The sequence below is a fragment of the Plodia interpunctella genome, chromosome 9, assembly GCF_027563975.2.
Source record: "Plodia interpunctella isolate USDA-ARS_2022_Savannah chromosome 9, ilPloInte3.2, whole genome shotgun sequence".
NCBI lineage: Eukaryota > Metazoa > Arthropoda > Insecta > Lepidoptera > Pyralidae > Plodia > Plodia interpunctella.
Window position 1 is genome coordinate 4,979,954 of NC_071302.1, and position 20,171 is coordinate 5,000,124.

At 33.2% G+C, this 20,171-nt stretch overlaps 1 protein-coding gene across 1 annotated transcript in view; it reads left to right on the forward strand.

Moving 5' to 3' along the window:
• Positions 1-20,171, forward strand: part of LOC128672557 (lachesin-like) — a 57,973-nt gene that overhangs the window by 31,628 nt on the left and 6,174 nt on the right. Inside the window, exons 3-5 of the mRNA XM_053749790.2 lie at positions 592-722; positions 1,481-1,666; positions 16,651-16,840. Coding sequence (XP_053605765.1) covers positions 592-722; positions 1,481-1,666; positions 16,651-16,840 — 507 coding nt within the window. The remainder of the gene's footprint in view (positions 1-591; positions 723-1,480; positions 1,667-16,650; positions 16,841-20,171) is intronic.

Sequence of the window (20,171 nt, forward strand, 5' to 3'; positions counted from 1 at the left end):
TAGTGCATATCATAATAAATATTTCACGGTGCAGTCCGCGTCGATGGGAGATTTATTAAATAAAATCGAGCCAATGCCGCAGGTTCCTGTAGCATCAGCAATTTTCTCCACTTTTGTTTGTGAAAGCCTGACCCAATTTAAACCAATTTGAAATGCCAATTCGACCTGTATTTCTTCTGATTGTGTTTGGTTAACATCGAGATAAAGCTAATTTTGCCGTACAGTTTTAATATTGATTTTTATCCTAATGTCAATTCGGCGTGTGGAGTGTTATTATCGATCGATACAAAAATTGGTATTGCTCGTTCGTAAAAAAATGTTTGATGTTTTTATATAATTTTCTCCTTATAATACCTAATAATCTTCCTATATTTTATCTAAAATATCTTTTCAGCTAACCCACTAATATGAAAAACAAAAAAATCGCATGTCTTCTGCTTTTTTTTTTAAATAGAGTGTTAATCCTCGAGGCCTTCGCGTTTCGCAACTCTTGCCTACCCCGTGAACACGTGATATCATGTGAAAAAACCATGCAATATTAATGACATAGGTACTTAAATATAAGACATTGAACTCTCATTTATATTCCAGGGCAGCTACAAGGCTCCGGGTACAGCGAGCCCCCGGAGCCCGAGTTCCTGGCGCCGCTGGAGAACCTCACGGTCGCCCAGGGCAGGGACGTGTACTTCACATGCATCGTCAACCATCTAGGCAACTATCGGGTAAGTGTAGACCACACTGTACTTTTACATTCTAAACTATGTTTTGTCTCGTCAATGTCAAATATTATAAAGTTAGTGACAAAACATACTACTTACAACATAACGTATAGATATAGGTATATATATATACATTAAGAGGTGTATTGCAATTACAGCAACTTTTTTGCGCAACTGAACTTTTTGAGCTCTTAGACTGTAACTGTCCGAAAGAATTTAACACTTTTACATTGAAAATACCAATCTTTCATATCGTTATATTCAATTTTAAATTTCCGATTATATAATTATTTTTTACCCGACTATGGCAAAGCGAAAAGGAAGTTATTAGTAAAATTATGAAACCCGTTGGTGACGGATTTGATTTAAGGTTCACACGGAAAAGTCAAGTATTGTAATGTCTAATGTTGGTATAATATGGGAAAATCCTTACCTAAAAATGGTTATGTAACAATGTTTTTATCTACTACCCGGCTATGTTCTTTGGGCTTCATACATTTTCTTACTTCATACTTTGTGCTAAAAAAATTGAAATTCTGCATAAAAATTTAATCACCAATCTATTTTATCAATTGTTAGGTTCTTGTAAGGACGATTTTAAGGAAGGATTTTATATAACCTTGATAGCTTCTATAGCATCATAATGGCCACATACTGGTCTAACATCGTTTGAATAGCCATTCCAACTCGACGAGAAAAAGAAAAATAGCTTCCAATTTGATAAACTATTAATTTAACTACATTATTTATTTACTAACCAGGTGGCGTGGTTGAAATCCGATACGAAGATGATCCTGGCAATACACACACACATGGTAAACAACAACCCTCGTCTGTCAGTCACACACAACGGACACAACACATGGAAGCTTTACATCAGCAACGTCGAGCCCAAGGATTCTGGCAGCTACATGTGCCAGATCAATACAGACCCTATGATGAGCCAGGTAAGATTCAATTTTGACCGTCTAATTTGTTGCGTTAATACTTTTGTTATTGCTTTGTTGAGTTGATAATTTATATTTAAATGAAAATGTGGAATATTGCCGTCAATACAGGTATTATAATCTTTATTAAGAGAAGTCAACTTGATGTTCTATTATTTTATAATGAACAAATGATGGTCAATATTGACGTCCATATCCGATACAAATACTTGACTATTTTTTTAAGTCAAAATAATGTCCACATTTTTTCAATCTATGTGTGCTCTCGTGATTTTATTTTCCAAGATTTCTAACAGTCTACGTATATTTCAATGCGGCTACTAGGTACTTAAATCAGTGACGAATTGAAGAACCTCATTGCAGTCTCTACGAAAAATGCTAGTTAATATAATAAAAATAATTAAATAAAAAAAGCAAACGAATTAAAAAAAACAAATACTTTAGTACCTACATTTTCCCCTCCAAAATGGACTAACAATGCATACTCACAGGGATCGATCTAAATTCAAACAGAATGGCTTGCGCTTGAAGCGACTGCTCATTTATGCGAACCCATTCTTTTTGCCCATCAAAAGTGACACGGACGGATGTGTAGTGAGAATACCAGTGCCTGTTCGGAAATAGAGAACCATCGAATGAGTGAATTAAGAAAAGCACAAAAATATTTGAGTCGAAATATCGAGTTATAGGTACAAACTAGTTATATGGTATAAAAGATATCGATAAAAAAGTCCAATTTATTACTGCAATTATGCTTGTGCTATTATCCGGGCTTGGTCAACCTACTAATCTAGGACCGGCTGGTAGGCCTAGATTAGCCTCTCTTCACTAACCTGTAAACTGGCAAATATAAAGTAGTATGCTGACTTATCAAAGTAATATACAAACGCATCTATACAAATGAAGAAGAAATTAGACGTTATTTCAGATTATATTCTAAGCTGAATAATGTTGCAAAATTACAAAGTATTAAGTAGCAATATTAGGATCGACCACTGTGAAAAAGGAACTAATTTAAAACACAATTTGTAGTAATACATCATGTCAGAAAGTTTTACTAATATCTATACCAGTATTAATAAGGTAAAAGTTTTTCTGCCAATACCAGAATCTGCTGTACATCGACACGATTCGCTAGTAACGATCACGATTTATGTCCAGTGCAGGAATTCGAAAACAAAATAGAATGATTTTGGAATACTGTTATGTTTTTAAAACTACACAGATTAAAAAAAAATACATGGAATACCTTTGAAAAATATAATGATAATAAAATGATTTTGGAATACTGTTATGTTTTTAAAACTACACAGATTAAAAAAAAAAAAACATGGAATACCTTTGAAAGTGATCGTTCTGGTGAAATTATGAATGGTCGCTCGGTCGTTTGCGTTTTGCGCTCGCTGGTCAGCCATCGGCCAGACTTTTTGTATCGTTATCCTGCTCTGGCATTAAATCCTCGTTTGTGGATGGAATATCACAGTTTGAATATGCCTTTTTATCAACTTGACTTCTATTACTTTGATAATATAGTTAAAATGTTGTTTTCTAAAGGCATCTGAACTGAATTTTACAACTACTGACATCGCTTAGTGGCAAGTGCGACTACTTGTCTAAATATAAATGCAGTTGATGCTCAACAACTACAATAATCATTGTTCATTTATAGGGGAATAGATTTATATATCGCAAGGAATAGGAGTTAATTTTGTTATTGTTGTCCCATTGTTTATATTCTTTTTTAGTGATTCGATACGATACTCACTACACCTAAAGAAATGTTACCTATCTGTGACGACCTATAAATTATCTATTATTTTTTTTGAAATTGAAATTTCTAATTTAGTATAAGTAACGTAAGGTTGTTGGTCTTCTTTTAAACAAAAATAAATCAACTGTGTGTAGGTTTTCCCACGATGTTTTCCATTTCCGGAATAAAGTTATGGTCATACTAGTAAGTATGTAAAATCATGTTAAACACTGAATAAAAACTCAGATTCCAAAATATAGTAAAAATTCGATTAAACGCACTTGGCTAACCTTTCTGATCACGGGCGTCTAACCATTGACAACCACTGCCGCAAATGATAATTATATTACGTCTGCCGATCAGCGGGCAGCGGTAATATTAAAATTTATGCAATCGATGCAGAGCCAGCTTGCATCAAACCTGCAAACCTTGCCAACGTTTCTGTAAATATATTGTGGGCTTCCCGAATGTCTGTTTTGGCGTCGATATGCTCTGAATCTTTGGATATTATATGAGGATTTACTGCCGCTAAACGGATGTGAAAACAATCTTCAGTTATGACTCTATCGCTACGGATGCCAAGATTCATTTTAGATTGATGACGTTATATATTTTTTTTAAGATAAAATTAATAAAAAACATTTGGAATTTAGGGTGGAGTGCATCAGTCAACTTTGACGTTAACATTAACCCGCACGCGACCGTCGTATTTAAATAAAATATATTTAAAAACGACGGCGGCGTACATTTACTTATGTGGTACATTTTTTCTTCTACAGACGCCAGTCTCCGCCAATTTTTGCAAACTGTATTTTTAGTTTATATCTAATTGAAGACGAAATAAAGACATTTCTAAATATGAAAAACTACTACAAACACAGGTACAAAGGTCGTTTGCGGGTCTTTCTCATTCAGTCTGTTTCTGCCGCCAAACAGCAGTGCTTGCATTGTTGTATTCCAGTTTGCAGGGTGAGAGAAGTAGTGTAATTACAAGGTATTGTGGCAGGCTATACAGTTTGCAACGCATCCGTGACTCTTATGCCTGGTGTCAGGTATCCATGGACTGCGGTGTTTGCTCACCATCGGGATATTTTTTCTACTATTCTATAAAAACACTGTGTCAAAAACTGCGTAGCAATAAAAGTAGTTATATTACTTTGTCTCCTTATTTTCACGTATACCTAAAAACCTTCAAAATCAAATTATTTATTCAAAAATTAGACCATTAGATAATTTTTTCACAAAATTTATTTAAAAAGTTATTTTCACTTCAAAAAAGTTCCGTACAAACATGTAACCTCTATTTCACTTACTATGGACTGGAATTTCCAAAATCTATTTCTTAGGGAATGATTTCTACATTAAAAAATGACAAAGATTCATACAAACTAACAATCCCTATTTAACTGCTTTAAGGATAGAATTTCCAAAAAATTGCTTAAGTAAATTAACTGTCTTAGCGTACGTCTCCTATAATAGATACTAGATAATAGATATATATCCTTATAGTCACAATCAATCTTCCTTCCAAATTTCATTTTCATCAGCTCAGTAGTTTTCGAGATTTCATGATGAGTGAGTGAATGTTTTTCGTTTTTAATTATATAGATGGTAGATTTCGATCTATCATTCCGAAATACCACTTTCAAACTGTCATCAAAATTAAATACCAAATTAATTACAATTTCATAATTTACTGCAATTTTGAATCCATTTGATCATTTGCATGAAATTCTACCGTAAATATTTGTGTCGATATGGTCTGTGTGGAACATTGCAAAGCGTTTGATCAAATTATTGCGAGGTCAACAAACTGAATTGCTACTCATATCTGAATTATGACAGTTTTGGTTCAATTACCTATTTGGTTACAGTTTTACGCAGGGGTCTTTTCTAATTCCTATACATTGCTTTTTGATTTGGATTACATTGTTATGATGTTTCTAAAATACTCATATTATGTAATCTGGTAAAAACTAAGGACTTTTCTTATGTTAATATTAAATTTCTAATCCTTTAAAAATACAATTGTGACTAATATTACCACAGATTTAGAATAAATATAGACAAATTAGTCTAAAGGCTATCAAGAACAGTTATTTTTATTTTAGTCAGAGAGAGAGGGAGCATCTTTAAGATATAATATATATTTTATAAGAATAATAAACACTAGTCAGAATTTACGTAATTATAATCCTATGTTATAGCCCTTGAATAAAACGACGTTTAATTTTTCCTCTGCCATGATGGATGGTGTTAAACCAAACATCGCTAGGATTTATGCTCGTCCACACTAAAACTTTTCGTGATAAATGCGCGATTTAGTGAAAACTAAGAGGAAATCCCGTCGGCGCTGGCACGTAAGATATAAGCGGATAGAGCAAACATGTAGAATAGACATCAAAAGTATTACCAACTAACTTTATCGGATGATGTTCATGTTTTATTTAGATGTCGCACGTCTAACATAATTTAATTTGAACCTCATTTAAATTGTCATTAAATATGAAAATTTATGTCAATTTCATTTAGTTTTCAATTTTTAAAGGCTGGTGGTCACTAGACCACAGACAAATATACAAAATGTATTTGCGATATTTTTGTATGAACGCAAGTGAAAGTAAGCTGTGGTGTGAAACGAAATTATAATAATTAGAAAATATATGCGGGCTTGTAATATTTATCTCCTTATTCATATCATAATAATGTTCAGTAAACAAAGAATAAAATCCAAAAAGTTATAAATAAATGAAACGCAATTTCCTCAGCAAAAGTGACCCGTGAATTATGTTTGCTGTATGTCATCCAGGAAATTTTCCTACGAAAATATGTTATGAGAATAGTTTGTAGCAAAGTTGGCAATGAACATTGTCGCAGAATTTGCTGAAATATGCAACGAGTTATGATAAAGGTGCGTGTGTTGTGAAACTGTAAAAAACTAGTACTCATATAAAAACTTATTATAAAATAACTGAAAAAATTGTCAAATTATTCCGGGTTTGTTCTGCAGGTCGAAATTTCCAGAACGAAAACGTTGGAACCAAAACCACAGTGCGTTTTTGGTTCCAACGTTTTTTATTTTATAATAAGGTTTTCTTTTGCAACACGACCGCCATACACATAATTAAAACCCTTCAAGCCGTTTCCGCAGCACTGGTGCCATGGTGGAACTCGTACTCGTAAATAACGCGATATTTCAAGTTTTCCATTTTGTAAACTGAGTGACGCAAACAGAAAAATCAGAAGAAAAAAAAGAGAAATGAACTGTTAACAAAACACAAATACATGTGTAAATAGCTGTATAAATTTGAATTTGGAATTCCTAACCAAAGAGGAGAAATTTGTGATTAAAGTGGCCAGTACAACAAAATGCCAATTTCATATGTAACTTACATAGGATTAATGACATGATGCTGAATATATAGGAAAGTAACAAACAATATTTTATCCGGATTTTTTATCCTATATATCTTCATTTGCCTTTCTTTATCCCACTTTATGTGGCGTCTCGGTACAGGAGGTCTGCCTTCTCCACTTTTTTCTCTCTGCCGTCAACCAATCTCTTACTTTCTTTTTAACCATATCCGCACTGCTGAACGCCCTCCGTCTAGTTTAAACATGTTATTATTTCCTAAATCGCACTATCATTTCCAATTAGTGATTCGCCTGCAAAATCATTTCCATTATAATCATCCCTCGTCTCTGAAACCATTTTATTCCGGGTTTACTCCCTAGACACCTTCATATCATCAACTTTGACATCTTGACTTAGGTGTTCTGGTCTTTGAAACTTCTCTACTCTACTTCTTTCTCTTATAAATTTCACATCCTTTATTCTTCTTACAACGTTATTCTCAATTATTCTTATTACTTAATGCAACATTATATATCATAGGGGAGCTTAGATATTTTCTATTTTGCGACAAAATTTCTCTCGAATTACGTTCATTTTACGAATTCCCGACCCGTAAATACCGCTCAAAATAGTAGAAGTGACACTTATTAAGTTATTTACCTTGTGAGTGCGGCGTCTGTGCTCAGTTCAGGAATTTTGTCCACGGAATGCACCCAAACACTGTCAAAGACCACGCTAGTAAATACCACCAGAAGGTATTCATCTGTATTTTATCTTAATTTTAACTTAAAGTGGTTATGAAACTATTGTGTGTTAAAATATAGTAAGTATAGTGCGTTCCAATTTAAATTATTTTTAACATACAGTAACGAAAGTACATACAGTAAATTTAGTTAAAGTTTATTGTTTATTTATATTGTTTATTCATTTAGTTTCAACATATTGCTTAAACATTACGGTTCAGATACAACATCAACCAGGATACCGTCATCAAACTAGAGGATTTTTTAACTTACTGTGATACAATTACTATGGGTTAACAGATTTTTAAATCTAAGTTGCGATCACAAACACGTCAGTTTATGGCACTTTTGATAACTGGTGCAACTTTAGAGCACAACCATACAAGATTACCTTCCGATCTATAGTTTGTTACTGTGGCGGGGTACGAGTGCGGGGTAGGGGTTACCGCGACATCTTCATGCGACTTTTCGAATGTTTCGCAACTGTTTACATTCTGGCGCATCTGTATCAATGCTTTGCGTCGCTTGTTAATTCTATTTTGGAATCACTTTCACATAAAATACAGTGGGAAACATGAAAAATAAATGTTAAAGTTTTAGTAGCAAAGTAGTAAAATGTATATTGGTATATGAATTGTTTCACAAAAAAAAGGTACGTCCTAGATACGCAAGAGCGCAAATGAATGTATATTTTTTAAACAGTAACTAGATGACAATATTATTAAAATTTTCTGAACTGTGCGTTATAGACAAATAACCCGACTAATCAATATCTTTTAAAAATTTATTTAACGCAATTGACCATTCACCATGTGTTATAACTTTTTTCATTCCAAAAGGAGATTTAACTTTTAAAATAAAGTAATAAGAAACATGGGTGATATTTTCATTTCCACAGAATATCTTCGGGAGTGGAGCGTGCGCGTCACTCGTCCTATTTGCTTAGGCCCGACATCACAATGACAGGATGGCCTTTTTCTATTTGAACTGCGGGGTTGCAACACCTCTTAAGTGTCAAGGCAAATTTGAGAGGGGCTACAAGTGGCCCGACTACCCGACTCTTTCAGATGTTTTCGCAAATAAATAAAATCTTTTACGGCTTTGTCAAATGTCACTTTAAGCTTGCTATTACTTGTGTTATAAAACTAGTGAATTTCAAAGCAATTTTATTCGTATGCGTATGCTATCCATGTTCGTGTATTTTGATTATGTGGAAAAATGTTTTTTAAAACCCATAAACCATTCTTGTTTATCGTAAAATTTGTTTGCTAGAGAATTAAGAAGAATTTAACTATAGTAAAAGTACTATAGTTAAATTCTTCTTTAAAATCATATTTTACATATATGTATATCTGTAGATAGTAATAAAATATCAGTCGGATCATAGATACTTTTTAAGGAATTTATGAACATCATTTAAATCTAATTCATTGGCTAAATAATAGTTAACTAAAAATCACAAACAAAAATAAATATAAACTAAAAATTCACTGACGCATCACTTGGCTTAAATAAACAATAATTGGTAACAATAATCCATGAAAATTAATAACGAAAAGGTCAACCGCGTCCATTTTATTGAAGCCAAATAAATAAACGGGGTAATCATTCATTGGGTCGGTTTGGGCCAATCAAATAAATATTGACCTACTAATTGTTTTTGTGGAGTCGTCGGCGTGTTGACAGAGGCTGTGATAGACGATCGTTTTTTGGCGAATCCTATCCTTTCGCCGCCAGTTCACGTTTCGACACATTCGGATTATGTTGACGCAAAAAATGGCGAGGTTAACAAATAATGTAAGGAAAATGTGGAAGCTTTCGCGCAAATTGTATCAACATAATGTAGTGTAACAGAGTCTGTGTTTGCTTTAACGCTAACTCTATCTAGTGAATTTAGTCGAGAGGTTTTACTTAGTTTACTTATATACAAGTTTCACCAGCAGATTGTGTTTTGTTATAAAGTTAATGTTAAGTACTCTTTTTTGGGACGCAAGTCTTTAAAAATGCTTTTCGTGTCAAATGAAAACAATTAAATCTGTCCACGTTATTTAAATCTGTTGTTTTACTTGGAGTAAATCTAAAACTTGAAATCGATTATTTTAGTAAAGTAATACAAAAACTTGAAGTGTATATACTTACTCAACTTCATTTTCAATAATAACTGAAATACTTAAGGGCTTCCAGACAGCCAGATTGTAATTGCAAATCAATATGAAATACTTTGTAAGTCCGCTGGATTTTCTGTGCCCTGTAATATTAAGGGGAAAGTTAGCTTCGGAACATAAATACTTTAATTGTCAATTCGTTTCAAAATGTATTTTACAAAGAATAAACAAATTAGTAAGATAGATAAGTATTATTTATACAACGTTCATAACTACTATAAAAATATGTATTATTATAAATGACATACAATAACAGACAGCCTAAATCTCAACAAAATTGATGCACGTTGTTAAATAGAGATCATTATCTTAATTCAAAAACGTCAACCAGAACCGCGAAAATGTAATGCTAGCCAAGTAAGTATATGTTTTACGCTCAGATATGCCTGTATAATATACGGGCTCGTTCGAATAAGCCCTCAGCCGCCGTTAGCGCCGTAGGGTATTTTCAATATGGGTAATTTCGCTTGAAACAAATACTTTGGCTGGTTTATTGCATACTTCCGGATTAACTCTATATGAGCGGCGAGAGTGGCTTCAGTAAATACAAAAACTCGCGGTATTTAATCTTAATTACATAGAAATCTTTGTACGGGAAAATCCCTACCCTTATGTTGTCCATCGTCGCAGAACTTTATGAGCGGATTACTTTTATGGCGGGATTAAATTCCCGTTTGCGAAATGTTTACAGCTGAAAGCCAGTGGCCATCTGCGCGATATATTCTCTACTTATTGCTAACATTTTTTTAGGTATAGTTCTAACTAATATGAAACTAATGCGAAAGTAAGTTTGTTGGTTTTTTAGCTCTTCACGCACTATCTACTCAACAAATCTTCTTGAAAATTTTCATATATATAGTTTGAAGCGTGGGGAAGGACATATACCTTTCATCTCGAAAAAAACTTTTCGCGTGGGAAAATTACGCGAGCGTAGCCGCGGGAAAAAGCAATATTTATATAAATTGAAACTTAGATTCTGATATGCAATGGTTTAAAACGCTTGAGCAAACTGATCTTTTTTATTAAATTACTTAGGTTAGGTACTTTAATTAGGTACAATATCATCATTTAATGATATTTTAATTTACTTAAAAGAAGAAAATATATTGTTGTATAGGCTTTAAGCCTATACAACAATATATTTTATTTGATTTTTAACATGGGCTGATTTCAACAACATAACACAGAACATAAGGCAGAACCATATGGGTAAATTTTAATCTATACAACTTTTATTCCTTTCCTTTTGTATAACTATGATCTGATTTAGGTCAGGGTTCAGGATGCTCATAATGAAAAAAGGTAACAAAGGGTTAGGTAGGTACACGAATTGTTAATCAAATCAAATCCGTGAAGCGAAAGAATTCTCACAATTCTAAAGTTTATAATAATCGCCGGTGATTCATGCGATGATATTTAAGGAATTTCATAATGAAAGCTGGAAAATTACATACCAAGTTGGTATGAGTATTGGTTTGCGTAATATCCATATTAATATTATATATATAAATGCTAAAATCTTGTCTGTTCTGCTTTCATGGCTAAACCGCTAGACCGATATTGATTAAATATTATATGATATGCATGTTTGAATGAGGGTTCAAACAACATACACTTAAAAAAAACACTATGGGGTGAAGGTTTGTATAAAAATTACGTCTGTTCCGCTTTCGCAGAGAAATTCACGTGGGTGAAGCCGCAGGCAAAAGTTAGTACTTGAATAAAGCCAAAATAAATCAAGTAGCTGTCAATCGATAAGAAGTCGTAACTATGGAAATATCTTCTACAAAAACACAATATATTTTCCCTATTACTCCGTAGGTACTTAGCTTCAACTAATAATTTATTAAGTCGAACATTAACGATTCAAGAGTATATTAAACTAGCTTATTTGATCAAAAACATAATAAGAAAATATAGGTAGCTTAAAGAAAACGAACATTTCATAAATGCCGTGGAGTATAAAACTAAACAAACGAAAGCTAAACGCGGAGAACATTTAACACTTCCACAATAAAATAGAAAAATGTGAACAAGAATTTAATAACTACTCCATAAGAGGAAATCCAAGACGATAAAACTTATTGGAGGACTGAGATGCTTAACTTTTTATTGTTATCTTTTTATGAGTTTATTAAAATAGTACTATACAACAGGTACTTATAAATCTAATATCTGCAATGACATGAGTTATGAGCAACAATAATAAGGCATTCCAGCACATGAAAGGGCAGAATAACAAGCCTTTGTAAACGATACTCTTATTACCACAGCGCCAGCATTAACGTTGTCTCAATAGCACAAACAGCTACCCGGTCTAAGGAGCCTCATTCTTGGCACCATAAACACATTCTTCGACACATAGTTGTCTCCAGTCTCCAGTCTCAACTACCGTCCCCCAACACTTAGCTCAAACGCCTCTGGAATGCCTGCTCAGGAATTCACCTTCAAAATGTGAGCCGTCCACCGCTCTTACATAATTATTCGCCTAAATTTAATATCACAAAGCCACGCTTGAAACTAACTGAAATTCGGCGCGTCTAAATATCGCAGTATTATCTAACTATACTGGATTTACGAGGCTCAAAGGATTATCTAAAGCCTCAGTAACATTATTTCTCGGTTCACGTTTTGTATAAACAAGGATAGTTTAATAACGGCCCTGTTAGCGTTGCCAGAGAAAGTTATGAGAGTTTTATTTAATTTTATTTGCGTAGGCACAAAGTTATAGCACAAAATATTATTCTACTCATTTTACTGAATTGCGAATGGGAAAATAAAAGTTTTCACAATGCACAATAAATAAATAAATAAATATATTAGGACAAACAGATTGAGCTAGCCCCAAAGTAAGTTCGAGGCTTGTGTTATGGGATACTAACTCAACGATACTATATTTTATAACAAATACACATATAGATAAACATCCAAGACCCGGGCCAATCAGAAAAAGATCATTTTCCATCTTGACCCGACCGGGGATCGAACCCGGGACCTCTCGGTTCAGTGGCAAGAACTTTACCACTGCGCCACCGAGGTCGTCATGCAACAAATTTGTTATTCAAGAACTTATCCCTAAATTGAAAAAGGATCATTAGTCTGTCTCTCATTAATCACTATTAAAATGCTTTAAAATATATCTCCCTAATATGACCTTAAAGATAATAAATCGATATTCATAAAGGTTTTAATATGAAATTCTTATCAAAGAGGTTTATACACATATATATTATAAGAATCTACTGTGTTAATATGTTTCTAAAATGCAACAAATTTACGATTGGAGAATATGGTTCATTCTTCATCATGTAGCTTGTAGTTTAATAATTTCATTATATTATTTATTTTGACCCAATGTTGAAATTATTAGGTTATTTAGGTCATTTTATCTAAATACAAATAAATACGCAGTAACATAACTGTATATACATTATCTTAACCTACCTACGAATATGTTTATATCAATAGTTTCTTACAAATAACTATCCAAACATCAATATAAGGAAACCGCGTTACCAGATACGTGCCAGATCTCGTTTGGAGTAAAATAAATAATACATAAAAGGGAAGTAAGTGGAGTCGAGGGGTGGAATCAACAAGTGAATTATTTCTTAGCCGAAAAATCGGCAGGCGTTACTCAGCAGTCTTTTGTTGTTGGCTACAGGTGCCAGTGTACTATTTATACTGAGCATAGTGAGCTGATTAAAATTATAATTGTAATATGCAGCTATTGACGACTGACTGTACAAAACGGTGATGTTATTATATCGATGCCTATGTACCTAATATACAACAATGTACATTTTTTTAATGATAAAAAAACAGATAAAACAGCGTCGTTTGGGCGTATTTATTGACATTGTTTAGGACAAGAAAATCACAGATGGAAAAAATGTATTTTATAAAAAAATATCAATCTTACTAGTATGTACTTAAAAATACAATGGTATTTAAATAAATATTTGAAATAAAAGTTACTTGTTAGTTTAGTTTCGGTTGTATTTGGTCTTTGAAGTAAATAATTTGCAATCAAATAAGTCGCCAATATTTCAATTTCATGTATAATTTCCGAGAAAAAAAAAACCATGAATGTTGAGTTTTATTGATATACCTACAATTAAAAAATGTAATACGTATTTTATACATTTTTTTATTTTATAAATATCATGGATGTCCGTATAAATACTATACAACGTTTTCGTGTTATTTATTTTAAAATAGCGTCGAAAATTTTCGCTTTTGCGTATATTCATTCTCTCTTTCTTGTATCTTACGTAACCTTCGCGAAAAATGTTCGTAAAGAAACAAATGGCTCACTTACCTGTTGATGCCTTCAGTGAAATGAAGTCTCCGATTTTCAAGCGAGAACGAGACGTGACTTGCTCAGGCCACATGATTGCGAATTTTTATTATAATCATGCGCCGCCATGACGCGAATGAATTTATGTTAGGTTTCAATATTGATGGCATAATAGGCTGTGCAGATATGTTATGATTGCGGGGTCTATAGAATGGTGATTTATTATTATTTTCCTCTATTTTTTTAAACCAAAAAAACGAAACTTGATTTTGGAAGAACAAACATTATGTTTTTTTTTTAGTATATTCGGGTTGAATCCTAAGAGAAGGTGAACCTTCTATTTTATCTCCATACTCTGCTTTGTTTCTTAGTTTTGCTGTAACTAGGTAACTCGATCAGGAAAATAAAATATTCCGAATCGAACGTGAAGTTGAAAACAATAGGCACATGCATATTGTGCAGAAAAACACCGCTGCATTGAAATGGATAGCTGCTAATGCCAGCTAATTCCCGTTTATTTTATTCTGCAACGAATTTCGGTAATGGGAAAGCAGGACGGACATTGAAACGTACTTCGACTGTCACAGCCTTCTACTTGTTTAGAAATCTGCCTGTTTTTCAGATTGACAGAAAATCCCTGATGGCGTAAATATCTCGGTATCAGGTACCACTCTTTTGGAAGTTTTTGAGTGTGTATCTGATCAGTACGTTATAGGCAGACCTCATAGAAATATTGGTCTACGTCTATATCATTTTTTTAAATGTGATATGTCAATAAATAAATTTCATGGTAATATAATTCCTTTTCGATTATTTACGACAAATACTGAAATCAATACAGTTTGCTAGTGTAGATCGCAAGTTATTATCGAAACTTCAAAAAATATGATTAAATAATAGATCGCTAATAAACTTGGAAACAATTTAATATAATATTTTGAAACACGAAAGAAAATCAAAATTGCCAACGCAAAGTTATGGTCTGAAAAAATTTCGACAAAAATCCAAGGTGGTGATTTCTTTATACCTGCCAAAAATACGTCTCGCGTCACACGGAGCGTCCCAAGAATTCCGTCAACTCCCGTCTCATCTGGCCCGGGAACAATACGTCTTCATGCGACATTGGGATCTTGGCATTATTAGATTGAGAGACACCGCTTTATATAAACTATCGAATTCCAGTCGCGGTCCTGGAAGGGACATTTATAGTTGTGGATGCCCTTAATCACATATTACGTGTGTATGAACATGATCATAAATTCATGATAAATTTTAAACGAATTAGGTAAGTATTTATATGTTACCAGAGACGCCTTGGGATCTGGGATAAAAGCACCCTATCAACTAATACTTTTATTTTATACCCGTATACAATCAACAGCATATCAACCTACTCAAATTCATTGCAAACTCGCCACTATTACCGCGCACTAGAGGTTCATGCAGGGTAACTTGAAGTGCTGTTGACTGTACCAAATATCATAGAAATTGTAGATTTAATGTGGTTGACATCCTAACTGAAATTCTCACTCACAAATAGCTATCCTTACATATTATAAAATAAAGTCCTCTACCGCGTCTGTCTGTCTCTCTATCTATTTGCGATAAACTCATAAACTGCTGCACGGACTTTCATGGGGTTTTCACCAATAGATAGTGTGTGATTCCTGATGAAGGTTTAGGTGTATAATTTATTATGTTTTTACCCGAGTGAAGCTAGGACGGGCCGCTAGTGTAGATTATTCTCAAGTACCAATCAATCTAATTAGAATTAAGTACTGTGTTTAAAGTTAAAAGCCATTCATTAATAAATACTTTTAAGGTTTCATAAGTATGTAGAATACTAATCTACGAGAGAGTAATACTCAAATCCAAAATTGCTTCATTTGACTTCATTTCAGTTCAAGTGATAAATAAACGAACAGTTTACTTGGAAACTAAGTCACTTACTTCAACTAATTCGGTTTTAAATTATACATAAGTAAATACTAATTAGTAACAGTGAGGTTGAGTAACATGTTGACTCTATTAACAGATTACACAGAGTAAATTAGTTTAAGAACCGGCATCAAGTTTGTTTTCCCCCGAGAACTGGAGGTAATGAGCATTACCTTTGTGTTCTGCGTAGTGTTATATATTCTGTGATGCTGCGTAACCGCGCACTGAGTAACGAGTTGTTGTATCGAGCAAAAGCTTACTTGCAAACACAGTTAATAAGTTCAATACTCGATATAAAAATGACAATCAGCGGTACTCGTAAGAGAGAATGTTCAGAAAACTTTATCTTTCTTTGCCTCTTCCCATTATTTGAGATTGGCTTCCTCGTTCTCATGCGCCACATCGATCGTTTCTGTGTTGTCATTTCCTTCAACTGGATCGATTTCAAGTTCTTTTATATAGACCACCACGTAGTACCTAAGCGGACGCAGCCTCTCGTGTCATAAAGTTGGAATGTTTTCAAATAAACGAAGAAAATTTACTTATAGGCTTTTTATAGGCTGACATTATAATTTATTCCAAATCCATCAATATGGAAAGAATATATCTAAAGCTTAATGATTTCACCCGCTTTCAAAACTAACCTCGGAAAAGAAAGTTAGTTTTGGAACAAAACTGAAAAGTAATTATCTTTTTAATTGGTGCAAGTACTAATAACTCCTTCTTTCTGCAGCTGGGTCATCTGTCAGTGGTGATCCCGCCAGATATAGCAGACGAGGACGGGTCGGAGGCAGTGGCATCGGAAGGAGGCTCGGTGGAGCTGCGCTGCACGGCCACCGGAGTGCCAGAACCTAGCATATCGTGGAGGAGAACTGAAGGCCGTAATATCATCTTTCGTGATACTGCAGGAAAAGAGGTTAAAGGTAAGAATGACAATTTTAAAGTGATGTGTTATTTCTTCATTTTACTTCTAATTTAGATAAAAATCATTAAAATTGTAAGCTTCGAACGAACTGTTACTTATTATGATTTGTTGACGTCAGTTATATCGTAAACGTATGCCATTACTTTATTACTAGCAGACTCCCAAATGTCCCAACTTTTTGGCATTTCCATTTTTTTGTTTTTTTTTGTTACTGTTGTGATATTTTAACTGTATATTTTATAACAGTCGGTCAAAAAAATGAACGCAATGTACGAAAGTATAAAAAATGAACATAAATTGTCAATTTTCCTTTGAATTTTATTTCATATCGGTGAGATACGACTAAGTGGTAAAAAAGAAACAAGACTAATTTTGCATTCAAAGCCCGCTCGGCGGGCGCAGGTGGCAGAGCGGTTAAAACATTGAGTTTTATGGGATTTAATAAGATATCGCCCGAGATATTGGAAAGAAAACGAAATTTTGTAATAAATGTACAATAATCTAAATTGTGTGCCATGAATGATTATTGTGTTTTTATGTCGGTAAAAGGAATTTTATGGCAGCGTACGCTTTTGTTGTTTCTAAAAATGGTGAATTTGTTTTTTTATTATTTCTGATATTTTTTATATACTAATTACATTTTATTTAATCATCATCATTGAAATTTCAATAAACATGGTAGCCTCGTGTTTTTTACTTGATTTAACTTTCCACTCGAAAAAGTTCGACAGCATTTTTGTGTTACAAAAGAAAGTAAGACCGAGGCCATCACTGAGATTCATTTCCGTAGAAAAAACGTGTCCAAAGAACTCAATTACTACTTAAACAAAATATTGTAACAATCCGAGTTTGGGGAAGGAAATTAAAGCGAAGGGCTTAGTGAAAATCTGCCTGACAAAAGGTTGTTATCTCTCATAGTTATAATGACCCACCCTTCACAGGTCCACGCTGTAGGTGAAAAGACAAGAGTTTAAAGCAATTATAGGACTAGTCGTTTTAACACATACACAGTGTTGTCCTTTTAATCGTACGTAATTCCGCAACGTAATTTATGCCTTAATGGGTGAACGTATAGAGACCAAAATGGGCTTCTCACGGGCCTATTTAAACCTTTTCAGCTGGGTGTTTTACGAATTTGACCCGTTTTATTTAAGCCATTAAGCGTAAACAAAAGACTGGTGGTCGGCTTCTGTAGGGGGGTTGTAATAGTTAACAGAGTGGTGGAACGACGCTGGCTTTGTATTAATTGGACATGTTATACACGGCTCACTAAATGGGAGAGATTTACTGAGCTTCTCAATATTGCACCTTTTATTTTCTCCTTTTTTTATCGAAAGGGAAAACGTCTTTTTTCTTATCGACATAGTAACAGGCAGCTGAATTATTGGAGTTTTGGGAATAAGGTTCATTGCCATGTTTTGTAAGGGATTCCCATTATTTTTTTTACATACGAACAATATTGAAGCCTACATAAACATGTTTATAATATTATTATTCGCAAATATTTGATCTGAAAAGCTAATAAAATATGCGTAATGCAGAAACGTTTGCGTATGTATAATATTATTTTGGAGGAAAATAGTTTCAATTTGCAAAATAAATTAATTAAATACGTTAATTTGTGATACAGACTACATACAGTACTTTGTCCAAGTAACTAAATATCCTTAAAAAAAATTAACCTTGCTATTTGTATCAACTAGTGAAAATATGAAACAAGTTTTTAGATTCGAATCTTGCAAATTTTAACTCAAAAATAAATGATGTCTGAACGATTTCATTAGCTAATTACTAGAAGCGCGAAAATAAATTGGCAAGAGACAGATCTTAATTAACTCATTATAAGAAATGGCAATTAGTTTACATATTTTCCTACCTACTACTATGTATAATTCGAGGGTATATCAGTTTAAAAATGATCTTACCTCGAATTTGATAACATTTATGGATGTTAAAAATTTGTTCAAAAATCACAAAGATGCGATTACGCATTGCTTGCATAATTGCATATACGATTAATTTTGCAATTGCTGATTACAACAAGAGCTTCATCTACATTTATTTATGTAAGTAATAAGTGTTTACTACTAAGATTGTCGAGCGATATCAAATCGGAAAACAATTAGTTGAAGCAATAATAACGAAATGGCAGAAGCGGGTAACAAGTTGGCAACATGTCGCAGCCCGACTTTATAACCCGTGAATAAAACACAATTTCATACAATGCGAGCTTTTGATATTATAAACGATTAGGGATGTCCAAAACGAAAAAATTCTTGTGATTAATTCCAGAAAAGCGTTATCTGAAGTATGTTCTTTTCTTGAAAAAAAAATCCTTTAAATAATCTTAAAATAATAAATAGAAGTAGTTATATCAAATCCATTAGGCTTAGAAGTTGCTTTAATAAGGTAGTGGGTGCGTACCAGAAAATGGGATGATGTGCGTACAATTTGTCTCTACTAATATCGTCTCCTTAGTTTCTGCCACGATACAAAATGTGAATCTTCTTCGATGATTTAAAGTTTATTTCAAAATATGTTCACTTCCTAGTTTTAAAAAAATAATTTGCTCATTGCTTTTTGAAAATAGTAATAAAATTATAGATTTTATATTCGTTTCATAAATTGATTTATTTTTTATGCCAGATATATTTTAGCTATTTTCATGTATAACTAGCGATCTGTTCAAATTCATATTATTCATGTTCGGTCTTTTCTGCGGTGAGGTAAACATACACAGTGACAGACAGACAACGGGAAGCTACTTTGTTTTTCACTATGTAGTGATGGTACGGAACCTCGTGCGCGTGTCCCATTCGCACTTAGCCGATTTTATATAAGCCAACTCTGTGAGACTTTTTTAATAGACGAAATTTAATAATCTGAAGAACTTCTGTAAAGTTTCAACCCTATATATAACAGCAACGTACTTTACTCACAGTGTTTTATGTCGTCGCCCGAGATTTAGCGCAGAGGTCGTATGCTATAATAAAGTAATAAATTATTACCATTAAAATTTAATTTGACATAATCAGCTGATTAGTAGCAACAATGTTTTGATTAAAATTTCAATTTAATATTGTTTTAATTAAAATAATAGCAGATTAATGTTTGTTGTCAAATATTGTGGATTTGCAATACATAAGCAAATCAATTCTTAGTTTTCTGTTGAATCAAAATACAAATTATCTTTTAATAAAATTTCATGCTTGTTATTGAAGTCACTGAAAAGTATTAAATTAGTACTAGACAAGTAAAGTGAATGAATTATGCATCATTATAGTACTTATTATCGTTATCGACGACGAACGCAGGGAATAAATTAACAG